The sequence below is a fragment of the Osmerus eperlanus genome, chromosome 14, assembly GCF_963692335.1.
Source record: "Osmerus eperlanus chromosome 14, fOsmEpe2.1, whole genome shotgun sequence".
NCBI lineage: Eukaryota > Metazoa > Chordata > Actinopteri > Osmeriformes > Osmeridae > Osmerus > Osmerus eperlanus.
In genome coordinates, this window is record NC_085031.1 from 11,550,490 (window position 1) to 11,575,477 (window position 24,988).

A 24,988-nucleotide genomic window follows, 5' to 3' on the forward strand; every position below is an offset into this window, starting at 1 on the left:
ACGCTCCTCCGGGCGCCGTTCCTTCGGACGCTCCAAACGCCTCAGCCTGGCACGCTCACTGGACGACCTGGAGGTAAACCCCACACACACACACACACACACACACACACACACACACACTGACTAAGTTTTCTACTGTTGTTGTTGCCGTCATTGTAGCACCTCAGAACCCCAGCACATGTATCATCACATGCCGCGGCACATGTTAAACACACACATGACCTGGGCCTCAGATCACCACGTGAGACGCCATCGCCTCAGAGACGGGTGGAATGTGTGTGTTTGTGTGACTGCGTGTGTGTGTGTGTTTGAAGACAGATGTTTACGTTGCTGTTATTTTGATAAGGATCCCAGCTAAACGTTTCTGGTGTCCCCTCTGACCTGGTATGGGATTGGCTGGCACAGATGGAGATAAACACATTCCTTTAAACTGGCCTGGGAAACTAACAGAACCACAACTGCAATGTTTACTTCTTGTGTCTGGGTGACTGGCAGGTTTAAAAGTCCAAGACAGTGGCATTTTAAGAGACGGCCAGTCAAGAATGCGCTGGTCTTTTGACTTCAACTAACTCAGTTGTTAGGTTTCATGTGACTCTTTAACAGTCGTGACTGAAGATCTAACTGGGATCCACAAAGACGCTTGACCACAGAGATAAAAAAACATGGATGACTCTTGGCCTGACAGATGAAAACATGTTTGTTTTACTCCTTCCTCATCTTGGGAATACACTTGAATGTGAAGACTTGACCTTTGTGTGACCTTTCAACTTGTGACTTGCTGCCGGCTTTGGGTCCTCAAATTGGCACTGTTCAGGATGCAGTTGTCAAAACAGAATGCAGTTCTATTTAAACATGGATTTGGTGAGATTTATTGGACAAACACTTATTCGCTCTGTGCTACCCATATCAGTTTAGACAAGGATCTTTTTAATCCTAAAATATTTAATGGTACAATAGTAATTCTAAAGTTGCCGCTGTAAATGTAAGTGAAGTTGAGCCAGGCCTACGTCACCTGGTGTTTCTGAACATCACTCCTTCCTTAAAGATCAGAGAAGAGAGAGAGATCGGCATCATCCGAGGAGATGAGGTTGAATTTAGGGGAAAAATCCCTGCTAGGCAATGTGTAAGTGTGGTTGTTTGTGTGTGTGTGTGTGCGCGCATAACTCATGCTGGGATGTTGCTCTGACCTATTTACAATAGGGACCCTCACTTCATTCTCCTCTCTTTTTTTCTCTCTATTCTACCTTTTTTCTTCCATCGCTGGGCCCCTATTCCGTACCGCACATGTGGTGATGTCCGCAAACAGAGCAGGCTTTGTGTGGGAGGTAGAGGGGGGTGAGGAGGGAGAGGAGGGAGGATGAGTAGGAGAGGAAAGAGGGATGGAAGTCTAATGAGCTCTGGTGAGCAATGCGCTAACATTCCTCTCATTAGTGAAGTCTCACGCACTCGTGCACACGCACACACACACTCACGCACGGACACACACACTCACGCATGCACTAACCAATTAACATCCTAAGTCACAAACAAGCACACAAACGCAAATTATAATTATCTCTCTTAATTTAAGGCACTCACACACACCTACACACAAAAACAGACACACACGCGCACTGCCTCTCAGTCATCTTGTCTGCCACGGTTTCCTCTTACAAGATGCCATCTTATCATAGTCTCCTTCTACTCCGGTGTGTGTGTGTGTGTGTGTGTGTGTCAGTCAGAATGTTCATATTTGTTTGTGGATGTGTCTATGTTTGCAGTGGTGTATATTTCTATGCTGAGACAGTAGGTCTCGAGGCTCGTCTTGTGATGTACACCCACACACACACACACACACACACACACACACACGCACGTACACACAATGTCTTATGACAGCACCAGAGGCAGGGCAATCAGACAGTAGACATCTGGTTATCCAGATGTGCAAGCGTGTGTGTTACCGGGGCCTATAGCTAACCGTACTTAAAACGAATCACATTAAGACCCCTGTGATGAGGCTTTTCCATAGACCAAGCTCAGATTTGGAAGGAAACACACACACACTCTCTGGAACGATCCATATTCCGTACTTTGCCGCTCAGCTTGGAGGTAGACTCCAGCCTTCAGGGGGTCCGCATGATAAGGAGGTGTGTGGAGAACATCGGTGCCCTAGACAGTGTTCAAGAGGGAGTGGTTCATTCCAGGGGAACCCTGTCTGTCAAACCCCCATCACTGTCGGGGCATGCTGGAGAATGCACAGCTCTGCTGGCTCGCCCTTTCTGCAACGCTTATCGCAACCACACGTCACCTCCATCATGCTCTCTCTCTCTCTCTCTCTCTCCCTCTGTCTCTCTCCCCTCTCCATGTCTCTCTGTCGCTCGCCCCTCTCTATGTCACTCTGTCTCGCTCCCTCTATTTGACACCATGCACCCTTCCACCATTCCATATCTCATTATCTGTCAGTGTCCGTTTTTCTTCACCCTCCCTCCCTCCCTCCCTCCCTCCCTCTCTCTCTTCCTTCACCCTGCCCCCTCCATTGATAATCTCTGCTTTTCTCGTCTCTGCTGTCCAAACACATGCCTTGAGAATACCAAGTAGGGACCAAACACATTCACACCACATTGATTTGGTGTGTGCGTGTATTTGTATGTGCGCTTGTGTGTGTGCAAGCAGAGGGACAGAGAGGGAGGGGAGAGGGAGGGGAGAGAGAGGGAGAGAGAGGGAGGGGAGAGAGAGGGAGAGAGAGGGAGGGAGGGAGGGGAGAGAGAGGGAGAGAGAGGGAGGGGAGAGAGAGGGAGAGAGAGGGAGGGAGGGACGGAGAGGAGAGGAAGGCAGGGGAAGATAATTCAGTCCTAGCAAGCCAAGCGACACTGTGGAACGCTTTGGCAGCCGCCAGGCTCCTCTCTCTGCACGACACACACACACTCCGTATCCACACACCCACATACACAGAGATGTGGATGGACTAGATGTAATGCTTTCTGATGCGGAGTACTGATCTAGCTCTTCAACTTTGAGTATGGACTCTGAAGGAGCAGCTGAAGGAGTAAGTAGAGAAGGTGTGTGTGTGTGTGTGTGCGCGCATGTTTTCTCGTTAACCAATGAACAAATCACTTAACTACAACAGTGATTTCAAGTTAGTTTTTGTTGTTTTCTTTGTGCTGTGGAGTGAGGAGTGTGTCTTCGGTGCTTGTCACACACCAGAGTGTGTGTTTGCACATTCACACGTGTGTGTGTGTGTGTGTTATCTCTGGTGCCTGTGTAGTCATGTAGTGGAATGCTCTGGTCAGACTTACAGCTGATAGTTTGCCTGTTCCTCACACAAACATACCTACCACATAGCCTCTGGATCTGAAAACATGTGACAACAAGTTATAGATTGAGAATCTCTCAAAATCCTACTTATTAAACTTGAAGAGAAGCAAGCTACATAAAATCGAAGGAAACTAGAGAATATTTTTTATTGCACTGTAATTTTGTAAAGATTTTAGAGACTAGAGACATTGTGGTTTAAATTGAAACAGAATTGAAAAGTGAGTCATTAGCAGGAGATAACTTTTCCTGTTCTCGCAGTCAGCTCTTGTCTTTAATGGAATTTTTATTTAGATAATTTAATGCTGATGCAAATGTTAGTTGTGATTAGGACAACTCCTTGACTTCATATCCAATCATCTGTCTTGCAACTTGGATCATGTGACATGCGTTAACCAATCTGGATATTTTTGTCAAGCCCCTGCATGGTTTCATAAGCAACTTGTTGATCCTTCAAATCAAATCTGTCACATATAGAATTTGTAAGGGTGTGGGTATAGTTCAATGGTAGAGCAATTTGACCTCAGAGGTCACAGGTTAAAATCCCCCTGTACTCACTTTGGATTATTCACTTGATGAAAGCATCTGTTAAATGCATACATTACATTAAAATGAATAATTACAAACTTTTGGGAGACTATAGTCTCTGTGGAGTGTCAGGTGGGTGAGATTGAAGGTTTGCGACCAACCCATTGGTTCCATCGTGGCAGGCAAAACCAGTCGAGCACAAAAATCTACTTGAAGGGATTTAAAATGTATTTGGAGGCTGGTTCGGAAGAGAGGCTAACTCAGAGCTGGAGAGCAACAGCACAGCATAGCAATGGACATTGTTTCACCAAACACACTAGTGAGAAATTTGACCTGAGGGTGCTCCCTTATATACAGTAGCTTTGCTCTGGACACACACACACACACACACACATGTATATAATGCACAGTGTCCATACTTACCCTAATTTAAGTACACAAAACACACACACAAACAGCCCTCGTGATAGTTGTTCCCTGGGCGAGGAAGGTCAGATGATGAGATATGATCTGAGCTCCTCTCAGAGAACACTGGAGGACAACGACACACAGCAAACTGTGTGTGTGTGTGTTTGTGTGTGTGGAAAGTTCCAGTGGCGAGTTAAAACTGAGAAACAGACTCACGGAATTCTCCACTCATATTATCTGTGTCTCTCCAGAGAAATTTTATCAAACTGAAGATGGGGCTTTCAAAATATCTCTCTTTCCTTTCCCTCTTTCGCTTTCTTTCTGTCTTTCTCATCTCACTTTCTAGCTATTTCTCACTCACTCTCTCTTCAACCCAATCCCTCCCTCTCTCTATTTCCTCTCCCCTACTAACCCCCCACCCACTGACCCCCACCCCACCCCCCACTCCCTCTCTCTGAAGCCTAGTAATAGGGCCCCGTCACCCTAGCTCCCTGACTGGGTGGAGATGAGAAACCTAGCATGGGGTAATTAGCCCTCCAGCCCTTTATAGATCAATGGCCAGGCTAATCGGCTAACTTGTTTTAGGGTTCAGAAGGAATCAATGAGGAAGCCTAGGGGGCTTAACTGGTTGGGTCTCCTGACTGGTATAGATTAATGAAGGGGGATTTAAAGGAGAATTTCATGTCACATAACAGCAATTTAATGATATTGATGATCTTTACTTTTCCTATTTGTACTCATTTCATCCTTCTTTTCAGCAGTTGTTTTCCAATCTATCCTCTTCTGTCCTAGTAACCTCAAGACAAACTATTCCAGTTTACAAGTGAAACACAAACCATCTCTGTTTCATTAGGGCTACTTGGTTTTGGATGAGCATCAGTTGACAATAGAGACATGGACACGAGAGGGCAGTGTTGAGTTAGATTTTCAAGTCTGTGTGTATTTGTACTGTGTGTGTGGAAAGAAGGCAGAGAGAGAAAGCTAAAGACACAAGAGAGAGAGAGAGAGGGAAAGAGAGAGAGGGAAAGAGAGAGAGAAAGAGAGAGAGGGAAAAAGAGAGAGAAAGACAGATCCATTCTACTACCTGGCCATTATCCCAGGGCTTCATCAGGGTAGTATCATGCCAAGCTCTACACTGATGCACAATTAGGGTTTTGGATAAATACTTTTTCTGGGATGTGAACTTTGTGTGTGTGTTTTTGATCAGATCAGCAGATGTGGCCATAATCCAAACGATGATGTAAGGAGGGAGACATCTTGAATGTTTTACTGCCATTGAAAACCCCTGAGCTAGCATTCTGTATAACACACACACACAATATTCTGCTAGTCCTATTTAGGAGAATCCCAGCTGAGACTGCAGACCACAGGAATTAGGCTACTAGAGATGGATGACACACTAGGTAATGTAGAGAAATCTTTCCTCTCCTTTTTTCCTCTCCTCTCCTCCCCTTCTCCTCCTCTCCTGTGTCCCATCATTTCTCTCCTCTCCCCATATATCATTGTTCAGACAGATGAGAAAAAAGACTATACATGCTAATGAGCCAATTATTAAGGCATGTGGTCACAAGCCACTGTATGGTCAGAACCCAACATGTAGACCCAACATGGAACTAACATGTAGACCAAACATGTAGACCCGTTGTTTTCTATGACAATGACAAATAAATATATTGAATTGAACATGGAACTAACATGGAGCTCCATGGAAATAAGCTTTTTCTGACATCAGTATATCCCTCCTTAGTGTACAAAACCAGTGTTTAGAAAAGGGCAGGGTGCCGTCTAATTGCTGAAATTCAACGGATCCTTCCGCAGTTTCCCTTACTGAGACTAAGGACCAGACACTCAGGGTAGAGGAGATTATGTCAGAGGGAGGTCTTGGGTTGTGGATTTGTTGGTGGTTTCACAGGTGGAATCTTCCGGAACAAAGAGCTCTGTTTATAAGTATAAGAAAAACCACTGTATACACACAGGCAGACATATGGGGGCTCACACTAATATAGGAAAATGTTGGCCATCTACAAAGTTATAAATTCCTCAAGAATGGTCTGTGAAATGGACTTAGTCGGATACGCTACACACACACATGCACACTCTTAAACACACATTTAGGTATCACTGGTTTTAGAGTTAGGGGTTTGAAGCCAAAAACAGAGGCATTGAAGCAAAGAGTGTTAGCAAAAGGTGCCAGAGATATTTTCTTTTTGCTAAAACAGGAAATGAATGCCTGCTAGGCTTAGCTGGATTTCTTGACACAGAAGGCCACATGTGGGAAATAAAATGCCTTTTTGTGCATGCGCTCGCCTGTGTGTGCTACAGCATTGCAGTGTGCTTTGTGTTTCAAGAAACCTCACTAACATATGCTTTTCCTGTATGATCCATTGTATTCTCTCCTTAGAAACGGGGTGAAAACAGAGAATTTGAAAGTGCTGGTAGAAAAAAAAGTTGGTAATGGAAGAAGGAGGAGCTATGGTCATTTTCTGTGTTTTGACTGGCTAATAAATCGGACTCCGCCCAATCTCGCAAACTGATGGTGATGTGTCACCATGGAAACCCAGACGTGCATGAGTATGGAAGTTCCTAGTCAGTGGTGTTTCAGTCCATAACACTGTTAGTGTGTGTGCATGTCCGTGTGTGCCCTAGAGCTATAGAATATGTGTGCGTGTTTATCGGAATTTTTAACTTGAAGTACACTTTAAGTAAACACTTAAAATACATACACTTGTGTGTATATATCTTTTTTTGTTTGTGACGGAGGAAAGGAATTGAGTGGTGCATTGTGGACAGGTCTGTGTGTGTGCGTGTGTGTGAGTGAGAGAGCTCTTGACATGCTGGGGCATGGCTTTAAGCAACACTGATTCCCAGCCCTCTGAGAGTAAGGCGTGTGTAAGCTTTGATGATGAGAAACTCGTGTGATTTGTGTGGGACGGCCATCGTATGAAAGTCAGATAGACTGGATCTACTGTATGTGTCAAAAGTATGAAACCTTATGTGTCTGTCTGAGAACTCACTGTGTGTGTGTGTGCGGGGCTCCCCGGTATGTAACCAGAGGCTCACAGTTTGCCTCTGAGCGAAGGAGAACAGAATGAATCTGAGTCTGAGGAAGAGGCTCTCCTTCAAGAGAGTGTGGCACTTCAACACGGTGAGTGCTGCTACCGCTAACTAGCTAACTAGCAGAGAGGGGGGGGGGGGCAGAGCAAGAAAGGGAGATAAAAAGATTTTCACTGCAGCAGAGAGAGAGAGAGAGAGAAGGCGTCGACGAAAAAGAACAGAAGAGTTGGACATAGAGAGCCAGGGAGAACTTTTTTTTTACTTTATCTGGGAAAAAGAGTGAAAGACGGAGAAAGGAAAAGGGTTAAAAAAGAGAGCAGTGTAGTCAGGTGACACTGCTGTAATTTCTTGAAACCAGATGTTTTCGTAGTCAAGACTGAGAGCTAGAAAGAAAAAGACAAAGAAAGGTAGAAACTAAATGTTATGGAGATGGGAAGGGAAATGACAGACTGAAGAGATTTGACTGAAGTCAGATGTTTTGCTCACCAGTCAGATATTGCTCTCTGCTGTAGAGAACAGTGTGTGTATGTGTGTGTATGCGCATCTGTGTGTGTTTGCGTGAGTGTGTTTTAGCTTGAGGGTGATGAGAAACAGCTAAAACATTAGTAATTTCAGTTCATATGAAGCTAGTTTATCTGTCACTAACTTTGTGTAAGTGTATGTGCTCAATCATTTGAGCAGATTGAATTGAGTCTATCTCCTTTCTTATCTTCTTGTCTGTGACTGTGATATATGTGTGTATTTGGAGATTGAACCTAGGCAAACAGGGAAATTGGTGTGTTTGTTCAGTCATGCTAATGGCTAACTAGCTTCTGTCCACATGTCTAAGGCAAGACAATAAGGCCACTTGTAATAAACTCTCTGTGATGACATCTACATCCTCTGACATCACAAAGGATCCCTATTTCAAACTAGCGTGTTTGTACAGTGTATGAATCAAATCCCACGTACCCAACACGGAAATTCATGTCTTTACTTCGGGATTACATCACAATGGATGATGAACTGATAAGTTCATTGCTTAAAAATGTTATTCTTACAACATCACATACCTTGTGTGATGTCGAAACATAGACGTGCATAATCATTGATGAAATAAAGGCAAGCCTCATTGAAGCCTTCACTAGAACCATTGAGAACCGTTAGCTCCATCTGTTTAGCTCTGGCTGTGCTATTCTGATAGCATGCTAACGCTATGCTAACGCCAAGCTGAGCATTCCAGTGCTGGCACAAGAATTCCTGGCTTCTCAATGACAGCTACTATACACCTCGCATTCAAACGTAAACATATTGCTCTGCACACACAGATGGTTGGCTCAACAGCTTCCTTCTCAGCTGGATGGTGTCTGTGTGGGTGTGTGTGTGTGTCTGTGTGGGTGTGTGTGTGTTATAGGTGTGGCTTCCTCGTTCTTGCTGTACGCAGACACATGCACAAGGAAGCATGCTCACCCACGCGTAAGCCTGCTGGATGCCTCATCGCATGTGGTCTCCCATGTCTGGGATTTCTCTATACACTCACATACGCATGCATGCATGCTCACACACGCACGCACACACACACACACACACACACACACACACACACACACACACACACACACACACACACACACACACACACACACACACACACACACACATTGTCTGTTTGGAATGGAATTTCATTCCTTACCAAAGGTGGTAGTCACAGCTCTTGTGAGAAGAGGTAGCTAGAAATAGTACCCAGTGGTAGAGACAGAGCTGTCTTTGTGTGTGTGTGTGTGTGTGTGTGTGTACAAGAGAGAGAAAGAGGATTTTGTGACAGTTTCTTAACGGTCAGCCACGGTCCTCACTTTGCAAAGTGTTAGTAACTGTTTTGTGTCATAACACACATGCACAAATTGTACAAAGGGGACTCGCATTTCCAACACACACACACTGACATTGTCTCACCATCTGTGTAAAGTTCCAACTGTTTAAGAATGTTTTTATGGGTTTCTAAGTATTAATATTATGACAGTAGTGTACTTCCTAACCCAGGTTTGAACCCACTTTCATAAAAAGTGAAGTAAGTCTCTCCCAACCAGCTAGTTAAACACCTTAGACTTGCAAAACACACACACACATACCACACACACACTTGTAAACATCCACATACGCAAGCCATCCAGGTACCTGCGTGGGATATTTTAACAGCGTGTCAAAACAAATATGTTGTGACCTGTACCAGAGAGACTGTGCAGATAGCACATTGCTAGCACACTTCCACCCAACAAATTAACAAATGGTGTTTCTCAGTTCAGGGCTTGACATCAATGTTTCTTTCATTTCTCTTTCTGATCAATACAGTACTTTTACCTACCTACCTACTTACAACTTGGAACCAATGATCCTGTGATGGTCAGTGGGAACAAGCTCTGTGATGTACATTTCTGTGCACTTTTTAACCAGACTAGTAGTGTCAAAATGACCTGTTGTAATGCTAGTTTAACAAAACTACTTATGACCTACTCTCAAATGCAAAAAGGGTTTCCTAATGTAGCATAGAAAGAGGAACCGCCATTTTTATTAATTGCGCTTAACTGACGCTTGTTTACCAAAACAGCATCTTGATTGACGGGTTAATGCTGTAATGCATATTCTTCCACCTAAAATGTTCATAATCAGCAGCCAGAATTACTACCTGTTCTGATGCCCAATGCCAAGGACATCTTACCGGTGGTGATTAGGATTTAGCTGAATCTTTCTCTCGAGTGGTTTGGCCTGTCATCAAGCAGACCCCTCTTTACAACCTGCTTAGACACTGCTTTTTTTCAGATGAATAGAAGATCTGAGCTCCTTGTCCCTGGGTAATCTAGCTAATGACAGACTGTTAAAAACCCATTTAGCTGAGTATGATACTGATGAATATGAATATATGAGTGTTTGTCCGATAGATCACTGCTGTGGGCTGGTGCTTCTCTTTATGTCTTTGTAGAGATCTTATTTAATCTTTCTGTGATTGCAGAGAGTCACCCTTCTGTCTGAAGAAGGTACCCTCTGAGTCACCACGACCTCTTTGTGATCAGCCTAGTCCCACGATAACAGACACCTAGGTTCATGGATTTGTAGTTTTTGTTTTGTAGTTTTAGGAACCCTCTGCCACATGGACCACTGTGATGTGTGCTGTGCTGTGTTTGTACGGGGCTTATCAGAATCAGAAATCAGAATCAGAAAGGGGTTTTAATCGCCATGAAAGTTTGCACAGACAAGGAATTTACTTTGGCAGGAAGGTGCATACATTCAACATATAGGGGTCATAACTCTTGAATAGGGGTGTACAAAGTCTAACTAATACTAAGGGGCTGTAAAAATTTTGAATAAAATAAAAATATACAAAATAAGTAGCTATGATATCCAATGGGTGTATGGGTGGGAGAGTCTGGCATCTCTCTTTCTAACGTGGCCTCCCTGACGACAACTGAAGTTTTATAGAGAAGGATGAGGAGGGAAGGGATGGAAAGACCCACTCATTCCCCGTGGGGCGTCAGGAATGGCCAGGATCGGCCAGGAGAGGAGGGGAACACCGCCGGAATGAGAGAGGGAAAGCGTGGAGAGTGAATGGGGAGATGAGAGAGAGAGAGAGAGAGAAAGAGAGAGAGAGAGAAGGGTGTGTATGGGGAGAAGAGACAGAGAGGGGGGGGGGAGGAGGGAGTGTATGGGGAGAAGAGACATAGAGGGGGGGGAGGAGGGAGTGTATGGGGAGAAGAGACATAGAGGGGGATAGAGGAGGGAGTGAATGGGGAAAAGAGACAGAGAGGGGATAGAGGAGGGAGTGTATGGGGAGAAGAGACATAGAGGGGATAGAGGAGGGAGTGTATGGGGAGAAGAGACATAGAGGGGATAGAGGAGGGAGTGAATGGGGAAAAGAAAAAGGGAGGGGGGCGGTTTCCCTAACTGGGGCCAAACCAGTCAACCACAAGCAGAGTCTGGAAGTGATCATTCTAGAACTGGAGTTGAAAGCACACACATACTCACACCACAGAACTCTGAGGCTCGTCTTCCACACAGAGACCCTCACACAGTCTTTGTTTCTAAACTAGCTACGTGTTTCTGTATAGTCTATCAGCGACCTGTAGAGGAAGCCGGTTAAACCACAGTGACTATATGGAAATGGTTCTTTGTTCTCTGTGGTCTAACCACAAGCCAAACCAGCCTGTTGTTCTGCTACACCAGACATCCAACCAGCCATCCAACCTTGTGCTCTCCAGCATTAGCATACCTAAAGGACAGTGTGTGTTTACCTTTGAACAGCCCTTTCTTTCTCTCTACATGAGCAGGCAGCCAATACAGCCACACTAACTGCAGATACTTCTGATCAGTGTCAGAATTATCACAGTGGATGAGAGACTGGGACTGTTTGTACATTACAAGCAGGTCATGTTCTGTTTTAGGAGTGTGTGAAGTGGAATGTGTGTGTGTGTTTTGTGAAAGAAAGGAGGCAATGTGTTGTTTTAAAGACACAGATGTAGTCTTTACTCTTGTGTTTGGTTCAGGCCTCTCTCAGGTGGGGCTCCCTCCCCTCTCTCTCTCTCTTTCTTTCTTTCTTTCTTTCTTTCTTTCTTTCTTTCTTTCTTTTCTATCTCTCTGTCTCTCTCTGTCAGGGTTGATGACAGTGTGACTTATAACTTTCTGTGGAACTGAATCATCAGCATGTTGGGACAGACACAGGACTGTGTGTGTGTTTGTGTGTGTCTGTGTCAGTATGTGTGTTGTGACTAGAAGTGATAAATCTTGAAAGCTGGCAGTGTGCATGTGTCATGCAGTGTTGTCAGTACTTTCTGGCCGTGTGCATGTTGGTGTCATATTACTGTGACATGGGGGCTTGGTCATGATGGGGTCAGGGGGCGGGGCTTGGAGGTTCATCACACCTCCCCACCCTGTAAACACACATGCTCAACCCCTCCCGTTGTGGAAGGACTTCCTTGTTGATCAAGCAGAGCAAGTTTCCAGTGTTTTCCACCCACACACTCCCAACCCACAAGTTTTTTGCAAACATCATTCTTCCTTCGGTGTGTGTGTTTCAGTCTGGTTGTGTGCATCTACCTGGTTATACCTCTGTGTGTGTGTGTGTGTGTGTTTGTCTAAGGACGTGGGTTGTGTGAGTGACGGTGTGTGTGTGTGTGATGAGACCAGACCCTCACTCATGTCTCTCTCTCCTCTCTTGCAGTCTGCCGCAGTCTCAGATGGAGGTGAGTACAAACACGACCGTCTGTCTTCCATCCTCTCCCTCTACCTCTGTGTAGCTTGCTGATTAGTACAGTTCAACATGGTCGCCCACTCCTAAGCTATCAGTCTGTCTTCTTCAGAAGTCAGCTTCTGACTCCTATCCACACCGTTGAACCAAAACCATCTCTGTAATTGGGTGTGCTTTGCCTTCGGCAAGGGCACAACCTTTGTTCTCTCACATATATATTATTATTTATTTTTTTTATTTTTTTTGCCCCCCTAAAACTCAGTCAATATTTGGCCTACATAGACAACGTAGGTGTCAAAAGTTTCGTCTTGGTAGCGATTGAGTTGCTTCTATTGGAATTTACGTTCCGTTGCATGGTTTAGGCTAAAGTTAAGTTTTTGTGGCGAAAAGTGAAGCTAACGGTGGCTAATTTGCTAGCCACAGTCACTGACGTTACTAACGTCACTATGTCACTAACGTCACGAAAACACGCGTGACTACCTTTGGCAGAACATTCGTTTCGCATCTGTTAAGGGATAGCTAGGCTAACTATAGCTTTACTGCAAGGCAGCTGCAGAAACGCCACAAGCAAAGAGGCCAGGGTGATAACTATTTACTCATTTTACTTTGTGATATGACACACAATTGTGATGTGTAATGTACAGTATAAGCTGATATTATTAAGGAAGTACATCTACTTTCGGAAACAGTAGTCTACTATTTCACTGAAGTATTAGCATCATGACATTAGCCTGTGTTGCCCGGGCAACACATACTACAGTGGTCTATGATGTAGCGTTATCTGTTTTCAATCGTTAAAATAAACATTCCTCACATATACATTTTCGTTGTAGGATTTATTCTGACATTAGTAAACGATTTGTTGGTGAAATTACCATTACCTGTGGTTTCAAACCAGTGTAGCTCACTCCAACGCTGTAGCTTACGCGAGACACACTACAAAAACATCTACTGTACACAGCTGTTTAGGAAGTCAAACGGCGACAGAACATGTTCGGCACTCCCCTTACTTAAATAAAAAGTCTAACTACTAACCTGAACTTCATTGCCACAGCCTAAACGTTGTCAATCTGTTCATGAAAATAATAAATTTCAGCTTAAACCGTACAACGGAACGTTAAATCCAATTCAACCAACGCAATCACTACCAAGACGAACAGTAGTCTAGTACTGTACCGTAGTAGTACAATTTATCGGGGCAGCTTCTCCACACAGGGCTATATCGCATTTTGCGTTGTTACTGACAATGATCGCTACCAGTGAGCTTTTTATGAATGAGCGATTTTCCACTAAATAAATTAAATCTATGTAATCTTTATAAATAATAAGTATGCATTTTTATATAAAATATACAGAAATATCAGTTGTAAAAATGTCATTCAAAAACGGACCCCTGTGCAACCGACGCAAGCAAGCACACCCTACAATTTCCCCAGAAATTGTACCCTCTCTAGTTAAGTCTTGTATTTCCTCAGTTTAGTGTAAACTATGCTACAGTTGATTGATCTGCAGTCCTGGGCCTTCAGTGTGGCCAGCTGAAGGTGGAGGCTCAGACCTGCAGCAGACTTTGTTGTCTCACTGCGGATTGTCTGTGCCGGGTGTTGTGGCTTGTAAGCCTAAGCTACCTAAACACTACATACACTCTCTCTCTCTTTTTCTCTCTTTGTCTGTCTCTTTCTCTGTCTGTCTCTCTCTGTCTCTTTCTCTGTCTCACTCTCACACACACACACCTTGAGCTAGTCTGGTTGGACATGCTCAACATTCTCAAGCCACACCTCTGCAGTATTAGCTACTCTGCACCATTAAGGCTGCAAGCCAACCTGTGTTTTCCTAGAGAGCGTGTGAAGCTTGTAGGCACCACGTCGTCGGATAATCAATGAGTCCAGGACCGAGTAGTAGGGCTGAGTGATGCCGGTGTCACTGGATGAGGTTATATCAGGTTGCCATAGTTGTTGCATTGAAGGAATCAAGCCTGTCTAATTGTACATTTGAACTGTCTTCTCTCAAGGAGGAATGGTGGTAAAAACACACACAGTTCTCCAGACGTCTCAATTAGCATGTGCTAGTGTTAGCACATCACTTGGTGGCCCGGCTGCATTAGCATGCGCTAGCGTGGTTTTAACACTTGTAGAATGCTCGCTCTGCTCAGTGAACAAAGAACTGAGACAAGGAGGAGGAGAGAAGATGAGAGAGGAGGGGGTGGGGGAGGGGGAGGAGGACTAGAGGGAGCTGAGGAGGAGGGTCGTCTGTTTAGGACCTCTTATTCACACTCATTCAGTCTTGTCGGTGTGTGTGAAAGAAAATGTGTAGGCCCAATGTTGGCCTGACCAATGAGCGTCCGTGTTAGAGAGTTTAGAAATACCAAATGTCTGTGTTTTCTGGGCTATGCACTGCCAAGGAAACCCTAGACCTCTAAACTTGTGTGCTAGTATTTGACAGAATGCAGGCCAATCCCTGGTAGCAACTGAAATGGCCCTCATCTCCTTCTCTAAACCCTCATTAATAATCCAGACCGCTATGTGTGCGTGTCTGAGTGCATCCTTGCGTGCACCTTTCCCTCCTCCCCTCCACTTCAATAATTCACCAGTCACAGCCCTGTGTGTGCCTGTATCCCCTTACCCCCCTGGATGTGTCCGCGTGTCTGTGCTTCCAAACCGTCGCCATTCGCGCCGCGTCAGCGAGATAGGTCGTCGTCCAAGACGCTTCTCTCCCTGCGCCGCTCTCTGTCCATCTTTCGCTCGTTCTCTGTCTCTCTGGTTGCGATGGGGGCCGGCAGTGCGGAGCACGGGTCCTGTGGCGGCAGGCCCTCTCACCCCGTCTCCGGGTGTGAATGAGGAGGGCGGCCCTCTGGGCCGGGGGAGCATGGAAGGGGGGGGTTGGTTCCCTCTGAGGGTCCGCTATTTACCCAGGTGGCATCACACCGGCTCCTACCAGCTGTACCCAGGTAAGACCCCCCCTGCAGGGACAAGGCCGAAGGGCCGGGAGGAACGGGAGTTTCTAGAAGGACCTGGAGGGTGTCTAGGTGTGGTCCCTTATAGTGGGTTTTACTATCTACTACTCCGATCATACCGTTTCAGGTGTGTCTAGATTCTGTGGTTTGTAGATTAGCCACCATTCTGAAAGTGCGAAAGTGAAAGTTGTTGGTTTGACAGTTAGAGCTGGGGCAGTCGTTTTGGCTCATCGACAGAAGAGATTTTGCTCCAAGCATTTTGACTAAAGTGCTTTATAAACAATACTGTTACCATTGAATATCATTAACAAGAATCTCCCTAAAGTTGGGTGTCTTTGAACTTTTGAACACACTTTGGGCTACATGTATTATTCATTAGGTAACCAAACACTGCAAAGCCTTCTCAAAATGGCCGGCTTTTCCGCTGGCTCAAATCCTTGCTTCAGAATCTGCACCCTGTTATTGTTCTACGACTCAGCAAAGGCAGCAAACAACCAAGGCTGCAACTTCACACGTACACAGATAGTGTACGACAGCTTTATACTGTTGGTGTGTGTTTGTGTGGGAAAAACATGAACAACATTTCTGTTTTGTTTGTTTTTCTTCAATGTACGTGTGCGAACATTTCCTCGTCTGTCTGTGTGTGTATGCCTGTCTGTGTGTGTGTGTGTGCGTACGTGTGTGTCCGTGCGTGTGTGTGTGCATGTGTGTGTGCGTGCGCTGCAGAGCTCAACAGCGTGGACCTCAAGGGTTGCGGCAGTGCCAACAGCCTGAACAGTAACGCCAGCCTGCCCAGTGTCCAGTGCCACCGCAAGCACACCGAGAGACGGGTGGCCAGTTGGGCCGTGTGCTTCGAGAGGCTGCTGCAGGACCCTGTGGGCGTCCGCTACTTCTCGGTAGGACGGACGCGCACACACACATGCACACACACGCCCAATGCGTGTGAAAAGGTAATCTTGTAGGTCTGTCTGAGCCCCATGTACTCTGTAGGAGTTTCTGAAGAAGGAGTTCAGTGAGGAGAATATCCTGTTCTGGGAGGCCTGTGAGTTCTTCAGCCATGTGCCAGAGAACGACAAGAAACAGGTATTGTGGACACAAACACACACACACACATATATATATTTACTCATATTACTGTAAATTAAGTTAGGAGTCTGTTAGATTACCTCACCCCCTTTTCTCTCTTTAATTCTTCCTTTGGCTCTTCTCCCTTTCCGCCTCTTTCTCTCTACATCCCTTTATTTCTTTCCTCTCCCTCTCTGCCTCTCTTGTCGTCCACCCATGCCTCCCTCCCTCCCTTTCTCCCTCCCTTTCTCCCTCCTCTCTCTCCAGCTCTCCCAGAGGGCCAGAGAGATCTACAACAGCTTCCTGTCCAGTAAGGCCACCACACCGGTCAACATCGACAGCCAGGCCCAGCTGGCTGATGACATCCTCAACGCCCCCCGGCCCAACATGTTCAAGGAGCAGCAGCTACAGGTGGGCCGGTGACACACACACACACACAGACTCACATTTAAACTCACACAGGCACACATGCACACAACACTCTCTTGCCTGCAGACACACACATCTGAAAATCCATACCATTTCCACTGGGGTATGGATCACAGCGAATCACGTCTGATGCTAACCTCATCATGAAGTTTCCAATTCATTCCTACCAGCGGTTGAGTTAGCGCTGTGTGTTTGAATAGGTTTTCTCATAAGGAAGAGCAGGAGCTAAGGCGTTACATTGATATCAACAGCAGGCCTTTAGGAGTCACAAGGCTGCACAAATGAGACTAATAATAACAGCCGTCAAAGCCTATTTCACACACACAAACACACACACACAACTTTTCCCAGAATTCCCTGGGGCAGGCTAAAAAGCCAGGCGCCAAAGTGATGTGACTCGATTCAACACCACGAATGCACACAGACACACAGCCACCTCACATGTAATCCCAGTCTCAAAGAGGTATAAATGAATTTGTGTGTGTGTGTTGGCCTGCATATGTTTGACGTGTCAGTGCTTTTGTGCTTCTTCAGTCGTGCAAACACTGGCGGGGAGAGCCAGAGAGGTTGTCAATGGTAGGTCTGTGTCGTGTTTGAACTAGCTTTATTAGCACCCCCATTAGAAGACAGCAGACAGTAGGAGGTGTAGAGCTGTTAGGCTTAGAGACGAAGGCATTGAGTATATATTATAGTTCTGTATGGGTTACTTGACTCTCTCTCGCCTTGTCTCTCTCTCTTTCTCTCACCTTCTCTCTCTCTTTCTCTCACCTTCTCTCTCTCTTTCTCTCACCTTCTCTCTCGCTCTCTCTGTTTCCCTTTCTCCCTCTCCCTCTCCAGTTCCTTTTAAACATCCCAGACTCGCTGTCAGCCTCTAATCCTCTGATCTCGGCATTCCTCTCCATCCCTCTGCAGATCTTTAACCTGATGAAGTTTGACAGCTACACGCGCTTCCTCAAGTCTCTGCTGTACCAGGAGTGCATGCTGGCCGAGGTGGAGGGCCGGCCCCTGCCTGACCCCTACCACGTCCCCAGCAGCCCCACCCCCACCTCCAGACACAGCACCGGCTCCGACCGCTCCAACCTCTCCACGCCCAAAAAGGTGACCCATGGAGGCCGGATGGAGAGATGATGGATGGAGGGATGGACACGGATGGGTTTACACACCCGTGCAAACACGCAGACCAAGCTTCCCTTTCTGTCTCCGTGTCTCAGATACACACACACACACACACACCTGCTGCTCTGACCTGTGGCGGCTGCTTTAGAGACAGGAAGGACAGATGATATAAAAAGAACTGATGGTGAACCATTTTTTTAAACAAACAATAAAACTGCCGAAAAGGATTTACAAAGGGAAGATAATGTTCTCTAGTGGACTTTAAACAGTGGAGTTTATACTTTTTGGAAGCTCTTATATGGTCAGGAACACTTCCAGTGTCCTGAATAAAAGACGATGATGACGAATGTCTCTTTAGATGAGATGTGTAAGTTGTCTGTCGTCCTTAGCGACGTGTGTCATGTGTGCTTCCACAGGACGACAAGAAGACCAAGTCGGTTCGTACACTCAACGAGGAGAGCAGAGACGAGCTGGTGGACAAGAAGAAGAACCCCTTCTTCTCCTGGTCCAGGAAAGGGGCAAGCTTCGGCAAGGGGACCAAAAAACGAGACCTGGCCGACTTCAACTTGAGTGAGTGACCCAAGCGCCCAGTGCCGCTGCAGGACTGGGGCCCAGTCTGTTAAAACCGGGCGGACTCCGCAGCTTTGGGAACGTTGGAACGTGGTGTTTAGAAGGACTTCAAAGAGAATGCACGGTCACACGTTTGGCTAATGCAAGGTGTGTGTTTGTGCGTGCGCGCCACAGATTTCTCGGGCAGCAATGGTCGCCGGGAGTCTCAGGGGTCCTTGTCGTCGGGGGCCAGTCTGGAACTGGGAACATCAGGGTCTGGGAAGAACGAGGTGAGGTGGGAGGGTCCATCCCCCATCCTGCTGGCACGCTGGCATAAGAGACAAGCACCAGTCACCTTTCTAGACTGTTCTTTATCCTATCTGTCATTACCTAACCTTTCTTCCTTTCTTTCTTTCTTTGTTCTCTCTCACCCCCCCCCCCCCCCCCCCTCCAGGTAGCGGAGCGAGGCGCCAGTCTGCCTCTGAGGCATTGCAACATCAGCCTGCCTGACGGCTCGTGCTGCCCGGTGCCTCTGCGGTCTGGGGTCTCCATCCGGGAGCTGCTGCTGGGCCTGTGTGAGAAGCTCTGCATCAACCTCGCCGCCGTCGACCTCTTCCTGGTGGGCGGAGACAAGGTAGGGACGCGCACGCGTTTCTGAGAGGGGTCGCCCTAGCAACTGGCACGTGGCTAAAGGATGTCGGGGTCGCTTGGAATACTGTATGAGTCCCTGTGTTGTCGTCTTACCTCCATTGGATCTCCAGTTACTGTGCGTGTGTGTGTGTGGGGGGGGGGGGGTGACTGTATCATGACACCTAATCACCATAGTGTTGCCAGGTTTCAATGAGCTGTCTGAACTGTATACTTGGAGAGCCTGCTAAGTATCTCTCCATTCACTTCCTCTCCTCTCCTCTCCTCTCTTACCTTGTTCATTCTCTATTAGCCTCTGGTTTTGGACCAGGACTGTATGACACTGTGTTCTCGGGACCTGAGACTGGAGAAGCGTACACTCTTCAGGTGAATACAGTACTGCTCACACACACACACACACACACACACACACACGTGAGAACTTTTATAAATCCGTCATCCTCCTTCTTTCTCCTCCCTTCTCTCCCACTCTGCTTTCTCCCCTCCTCCTCCTGCTCCTCTGGACCAGACTGGACCTGGTTCCTATCAACCGCTCTGTGGGTCTGAAGGCCAAGCCCACCAAGCCTGTCACCGAGGTCCTCCGCCCCGTGGTGGCCAAGTACGGCCTGCACCTCTCGGACCTGGTGGCACGCATCGTGAGTCTGGCTACCGTGTGTGTGTGCTTCTGTGAGGAAGATGGATGTTGGTGTTAAATGATTGTGTGTCTTGTGTGTTTCCTTTAAGTTATACCATATACTGTATGTTGATTGAGTGTGTGTGTGTGTGTGTGCTTGTGTGCACAGAGTGGGGAGACTGAACCACTAGATCTAGGTCTTCCTATATCAAACCTAGACGGACTCAGAGTTGTGTTGGATGCAGCAGACCACAGCCCTGGAACAGGTAAGGGACACACACACACACACTTACACTTACACACACACACCGTTCCCTGGGTGTAACTTTCCTCTCCTATTTCAACAGATAAACAGAAACTCGCTCCTTCTAAAAGCCACGCCCCCCCACCCACGACAACCAGGAACCAATCAACAACAGTAAGACCGACCTTCTCCTTCACCTTTTCTCTCCGCCTCCTCTACTTCTTCCCCCCGCACCGGAATGTTCCATAACCCACAGAATGTCCACTTCCTGTTTGACAATGTCACGCTGCTATGTGTTCGATCCTGTCCGTGGCCATGTGCGCCATGTGTGTGCATCACGTGATTGTATGTGGTCCTGGTGTTTGCCTGTGTGTGTAAATGCCTTTGTGTGTAAATGCCTGTGGGATGCTGTCGTGTGTGTGTATGTGTGTGTCCATCCTTGTTCTGCCTGCGGCTGAACTCACCGTAACCTTCCTTTTCGGTTTTCACGATTCATCTTCTTTCATCGACGCCACCCCCCCCCCCCCCCCCACCACCACAAGGGGAGGCCCTACCCCAGCCTGGAGGCCCTGAGATGGTCCTCGCCACCTCCTTAGCCCCCGTCTCCGTATGGATGTCTGGATGTAGGGGCCTCGCTAGGTGGAAAGCTTTGGAGCGTTCTTAGCGGACTAGCGGCCCTGGTAGTGGCTAGCTGTAGCTTGGACCAGTGAGCGGTGTGTGTGTGTGTGTGGCTGTGTCGTCGGCTCTCTCTGACTGGGTATGGCTGGGCGAGCTCAGCCTGTGTTGGGGGAAAAAGTTGTCGGACCGCCCTTCCATCCTCCAATGCCTCGCGTCATGTGACACGTCCCTAGCTGTGACCCCTGGCTCGCCATGACATCACTGTACCCCCCCCCCCCCCCAAACATATCACCATCAGCGCCCCCCTGCCCCTCCCCCCAGGCCCCTAACCCCGCCCCTCCGCTCTCCTTGTGGCTCTCTCAGGGGGACGAGCAGCCGCCAGGGAAACCACAGGGGGAGAACGGCAAGTCCGGCCCCGGGCCGGTGCGAGACTCCGGCCCCCAGGCCAGCCGCGCCCCTGCGGCCCTCGATAGGAACCCCCTGGAAAAGAGAAAGCAGAAAAAGATAAATATAGACGAAGCGGAAGGTAAAGGTCCTTCCCCTCTCTCTCTCTCTCTCTCTCTCTCTCTCTCTCTCTCTCTCTCTCTCTATCCTGCCACTCTCCTCTCCCTCCCTAGCTCCCTAGCTGACACCCACTAACCCAGCAGCTGTGCCATGAGAGCTAGCTGTCTGTGTAGCACTGCAAACCTGTCTCACTCTCCAGCCTCTAGCTTCCACTGCTCTGACACACTCACCCTCACGCATGCCTCACCTACAACACCGCAAAGATGCCCTTCGCCGTCTCGTGTGTGCCGCATCTTTTTCAGGCGCGCGTGTGTGTGTGGTGTGTGTGTGTGTGTGTGTACCTCTGCAGAGTTCTTCGACCTCATATCCAAAGCACAGAGCAACAGAGCAGACGACCAGCGAGGTCTGCTGAACAAGAGCCACCTCCAGCTGCCGGACTTCCTGCGCCTGGCTCCTCCGGCTGGCCCTGCCGCCCCGCCTGCCTACAGGGCACAACCCACCTGCTCCACCCCTCACTCCCGCAGTGACAACGGCTTCCCCGGGAACGGTCGGCAGGGCGACAGGGAGAAAAACGGCAGCGACCGAGGAGGAGGAGCGAGCTCCTCCCTCAATGCGAGCCACCAATCGCAGAGCTTGGACTCTTCGCTGGGCAGCGGGAGAGGAGGAGGTGGAGGAGAGCGGCGTGGCGCGGGCGGGCACCACAGACCATCTCCCCCCTTCCCCAGCGCCCTGTCCCCCATCCAGCCCCTGAGCTGGGGGGGCCCCCAGTCCCCCGACCCCCGCTGTCAGGCCTCGGTGCAGGTGCTCCAGGAGGACGCCCTCTCCGACCTCACCCTGGTGGGCGAGGGGGACATCGACAGCCCCAGCCTCACCCTGGTGCCTCCCTCGCCCCTGTCCCCCGCCTCCTCCTCTGCCCCCCAACCCCCTCACCACCGGCACGGCTGGCCCAGCTCAGGTACCTCCCCTGTGTGAACTGTAAACTTTCACCCGGCCTCCCCTTGGTCCCTCATAAGGCTATTGCCCCCCCCCCCCCCCCCGGACCTGAACCTACACCCTCCTACCTGTGTGTGTGTGTGTGTGTGTGTCTCTCTCGGTCAGTCCCAGGTCAGTGCCTAGTCCATAGGCCGCTATGCACTTGTATACATTGGTGGGGATTTGAAAGGTGCAAGTACATTTGAACTAGGTCGGCAATTCTATTGGATGATTTGAAATGCCAGCTTCTAAAGCCCTGGTGTTTGATCAGGTCTGTCTGGAGGTTCAGCATCACGCACCAGGTCAGTGAGAGGATGGGAAATAGTACTTCCACCCACGTCTGTGGAAATGTATCTACTCCCACATTACTGACTTCCTGTCCAGTCCCCTAAGATATCTACAAAGGCCTAGCGTGTAGGCTTAGAGGTTGGTGTGGGACTGAGCCTGTGTGTGTTTGTGTGTGTGTGTGTGTGATCCCCAGAGTGGACTAGCTGTGCCAACGTTCTCTCAACCCCCTCCTCCATGTACATCATCTAATGTTGCACTTTAGCCAACTACAACCATCAGCAGACATCCACAGTCTTTGTCTTTTTCTGTGTTTTTTGTTGTATAGTTTTTCCACTAATTTCAATCCTATAAATGGGGTAAAGTCAGTTGAAGCAATACCATGTTAGTACCCTGTTTATTCTGTAGGTAGGGTGCAATGCCAGTGTGTGCTGTGTAGGTAGCAGGGCGTTGTTTAGGACAAGGCCGAGGTTAGGCTCAGTGTGTGAAGGGGACCATGCCGCTGAGTTGCCGCCTGCCTGATCACACACGCACACACACACACGCTCAGTGTTAGAAGAACAGCTGAAGGCGTTAGACGTCCCGGGTCTCCACCACTGCGCTCAGCGTTATCGCCCAAGGCTGGCCTCGTGTCCGCTTTTCCACAAAAGGTGGGAACAACAAGGCAGGACACGCACACACACACACATGCCCTCTTAAATGAGAAAAGTGTATGCGTGCGTGAGTTGTGTGTGCTTAACACACTCCAGGTCTGTTCTTTCCACCCTCCAACCTCTCCTTATTGGCCCTTATCTAAACCTTTGACTGCAGCTAGGTTTGACTATCTACCCACTGTCCTCCATCTTGGCAACAATACCCAGTTCATCATGGCTTCCAGCCGACAGCCACAAACCTGCTTTTGAAAACAAGTCAATGTCTTTATTTGGATTTGTACTTTATCTTGTAATATATTCCTGAGAAAGTTAATTTATCCAATTTTTGTTTACTGTTCTTTTTATAATAGTGTATCTATATTCAAGTTTTAGCAACTAATTTTGTACATAGTTTTGTCATTTTAAAACACTGTAATCACTGCTGAACCGAGACCCTATTCAGCCTCTCCCCGCTTACGTTTGGAAGTAGAAAACCAGTTCTATTCGGCTATATTCTATTCTGTTCCACTGCAACGTAAGACACACAGCTGTACATAGACCTAATAAATGGTATGGGGTGAAAATCACTCTCACTACTATACATGGTTGTGTGATCTCTCTCTCTCTCTTTTCCCCCATCTGTCCTCCCTCCAGCTCCTTCCAGTGGGAGAGGATCTTTGTACAGGAAGGAGCAGTGTGAAACCAGTTACCCTTCGTACTAGTTCCTCATCTTTCTCCCGCAAGTCGTGGTTTTCCTTCTCACTCCCTTTTCTCTCCTCTGTCTTCTCTGGTCGCAGGCTTTTGTGCACAGTAGAATGAGACTGGGGAAATGGGACATTAGTTATGCATGGCCTCCCTTCCACTCAATGCCTAGTTAGGCAAGCTTAGTCAGGCAAGGAGCGCTGGTATCCCACAAACAAGCAGGTTCTGTTTCCGCCCCACACTCCTATCTCTCAAGGGGTGTATATGGGTGTGTATGTGTCTGCGTGTGTGCATGTGTATGTGGTATATGACCATACCAGCTGCTCTCTGACGGTTGAGACAGAAGAGCAGAGGAACTGGGTTCAGAGATTGGGTTCAGAGGTCAACAAACATCACACACACACACAAGTATGATTCATGAGTCGTTTCTCAAGTGTTTACTAGTTGTAAAAGGTTGCATGGAGGCCAGGAGAGGAGGGAGGGAGGGAGGGAGGGAGAGAGGGAGAGAGGGAGAGAGGGAGAGAGGGAGAGAGGGAGAGGGGGAGAGGGGGAGAGGGAGAGAGGGAGAGAGGGAGAGAGGGAGAGAGGGAGAGAGGGAGAGAGGGAGAGAGGGAGAGGGACCCTGGCGCCATCTATTGGTAAGCTAGAGAAGTAGTTAGGAAAAACAAAGGAAAGATTTACATCTTTATTTATTTTTTTACTGTTGAGATTTCTTTCCAGCTCTCTTTCTCTTGCCCTCCTTATCTCTTTTTATCTCCACCCTTTCCTTTTTTCCCCTTTCAGTCTTTCCCAAATTAAAGCTTACCTCCCATTTCTCCTCTTTCTCTATTATTCCCCCAGCAGATGGCAGTGTATAGCTCATGGTGGGGGTTGCAGTCCCCCCCCCCCCACACACACTGGTCTCTTTTTCCCATGATGTCACACAATCTGTCTGTCAGATCCACTCAGTCTACTGGCCTCTACCAGCTGCCTGTGTGTGTGTGTGTGTGTGCGTGCGTGTTTTTGATTGGGTAAATCTGTGAAAGCTCACATATTCACATTCTGTCACATTCAGTCAAATATGACACTTTCACGGGTGTTACCAGCCGGTGCCCAAATGTGCTCACTCCATGGTTACAACATACACACACACATCAACAGTGATTAGTTGTGGAGAAATGTT

General features: G+C 47.7%; 1 protein-coding gene across 4 annotated transcripts in view; it reads left to right on the forward strand.

The window, feature by feature from the left end:
- Positions 1 to 23,725, forward strand: part of rgs12b (regulator of G protein signaling 12b) — a 32,019-nt gene extending 8,294 nt beyond the window's left edge. For 3 of the 4 annotated variants that reach the window (XM_062477682.1, XM_062477681.1, XM_062477683.1), the window contains exons 5-19: positions 1 to 73; positions 12,473 to 12,494; positions 16,176 to 16,345; positions 16,440 to 16,532; positions 16,782 to 16,925; positions 17,856 to 18,041; positions 18,476 to 18,629; positions 18,804 to 18,898; positions 19,063 to 19,242; positions 19,549 to 19,622; positions 19,765 to 19,891; positions 20,039 to 20,135; positions 20,217 to 20,287; positions 21,095 to 21,257; positions 21,585 to 23,725. The exon at positions 1 to 73 is cut by the window's left edge and continues 47 nt beyond it. In XM_062477682.1, coding sequence (XP_062333666.1) covers positions 1 to 73; positions 12,473 to 12,494; positions 16,176 to 16,345; positions 16,440 to 16,532; positions 16,782 to 16,925; positions 17,856 to 18,041; positions 18,476 to 18,629; positions 18,804 to 18,898; positions 19,063 to 19,242; positions 19,549 to 19,622; positions 19,765 to 19,891; positions 20,039 to 20,135; positions 20,217 to 20,287; positions 21,095 to 21,257; positions 21,585 to 22,207 — 2,272 coding nt within the window. In that variant the 3' untranslated portion in view covers positions 22,208 to 23,725. The remainder of the gene's footprint in view (positions 74 to 12,472; positions 12,495 to 16,175; positions 16,346 to 16,439; positions 16,533 to 16,781; positions 16,926 to 17,855; positions 18,042 to 18,475; positions 18,630 to 18,803; positions 18,899 to 19,062; positions 19,243 to 19,548; positions 19,623 to 19,764; positions 19,892 to 20,038; positions 20,136 to 20,216; positions 20,288 to 21,094; positions 21,258 to 21,584) is intronic. The other variant, XM_062477684.1, reaches the window with a different exon arrangement.
- Positions 23,726 to 24,988: the final 1,263 nt, after the last annotated feature.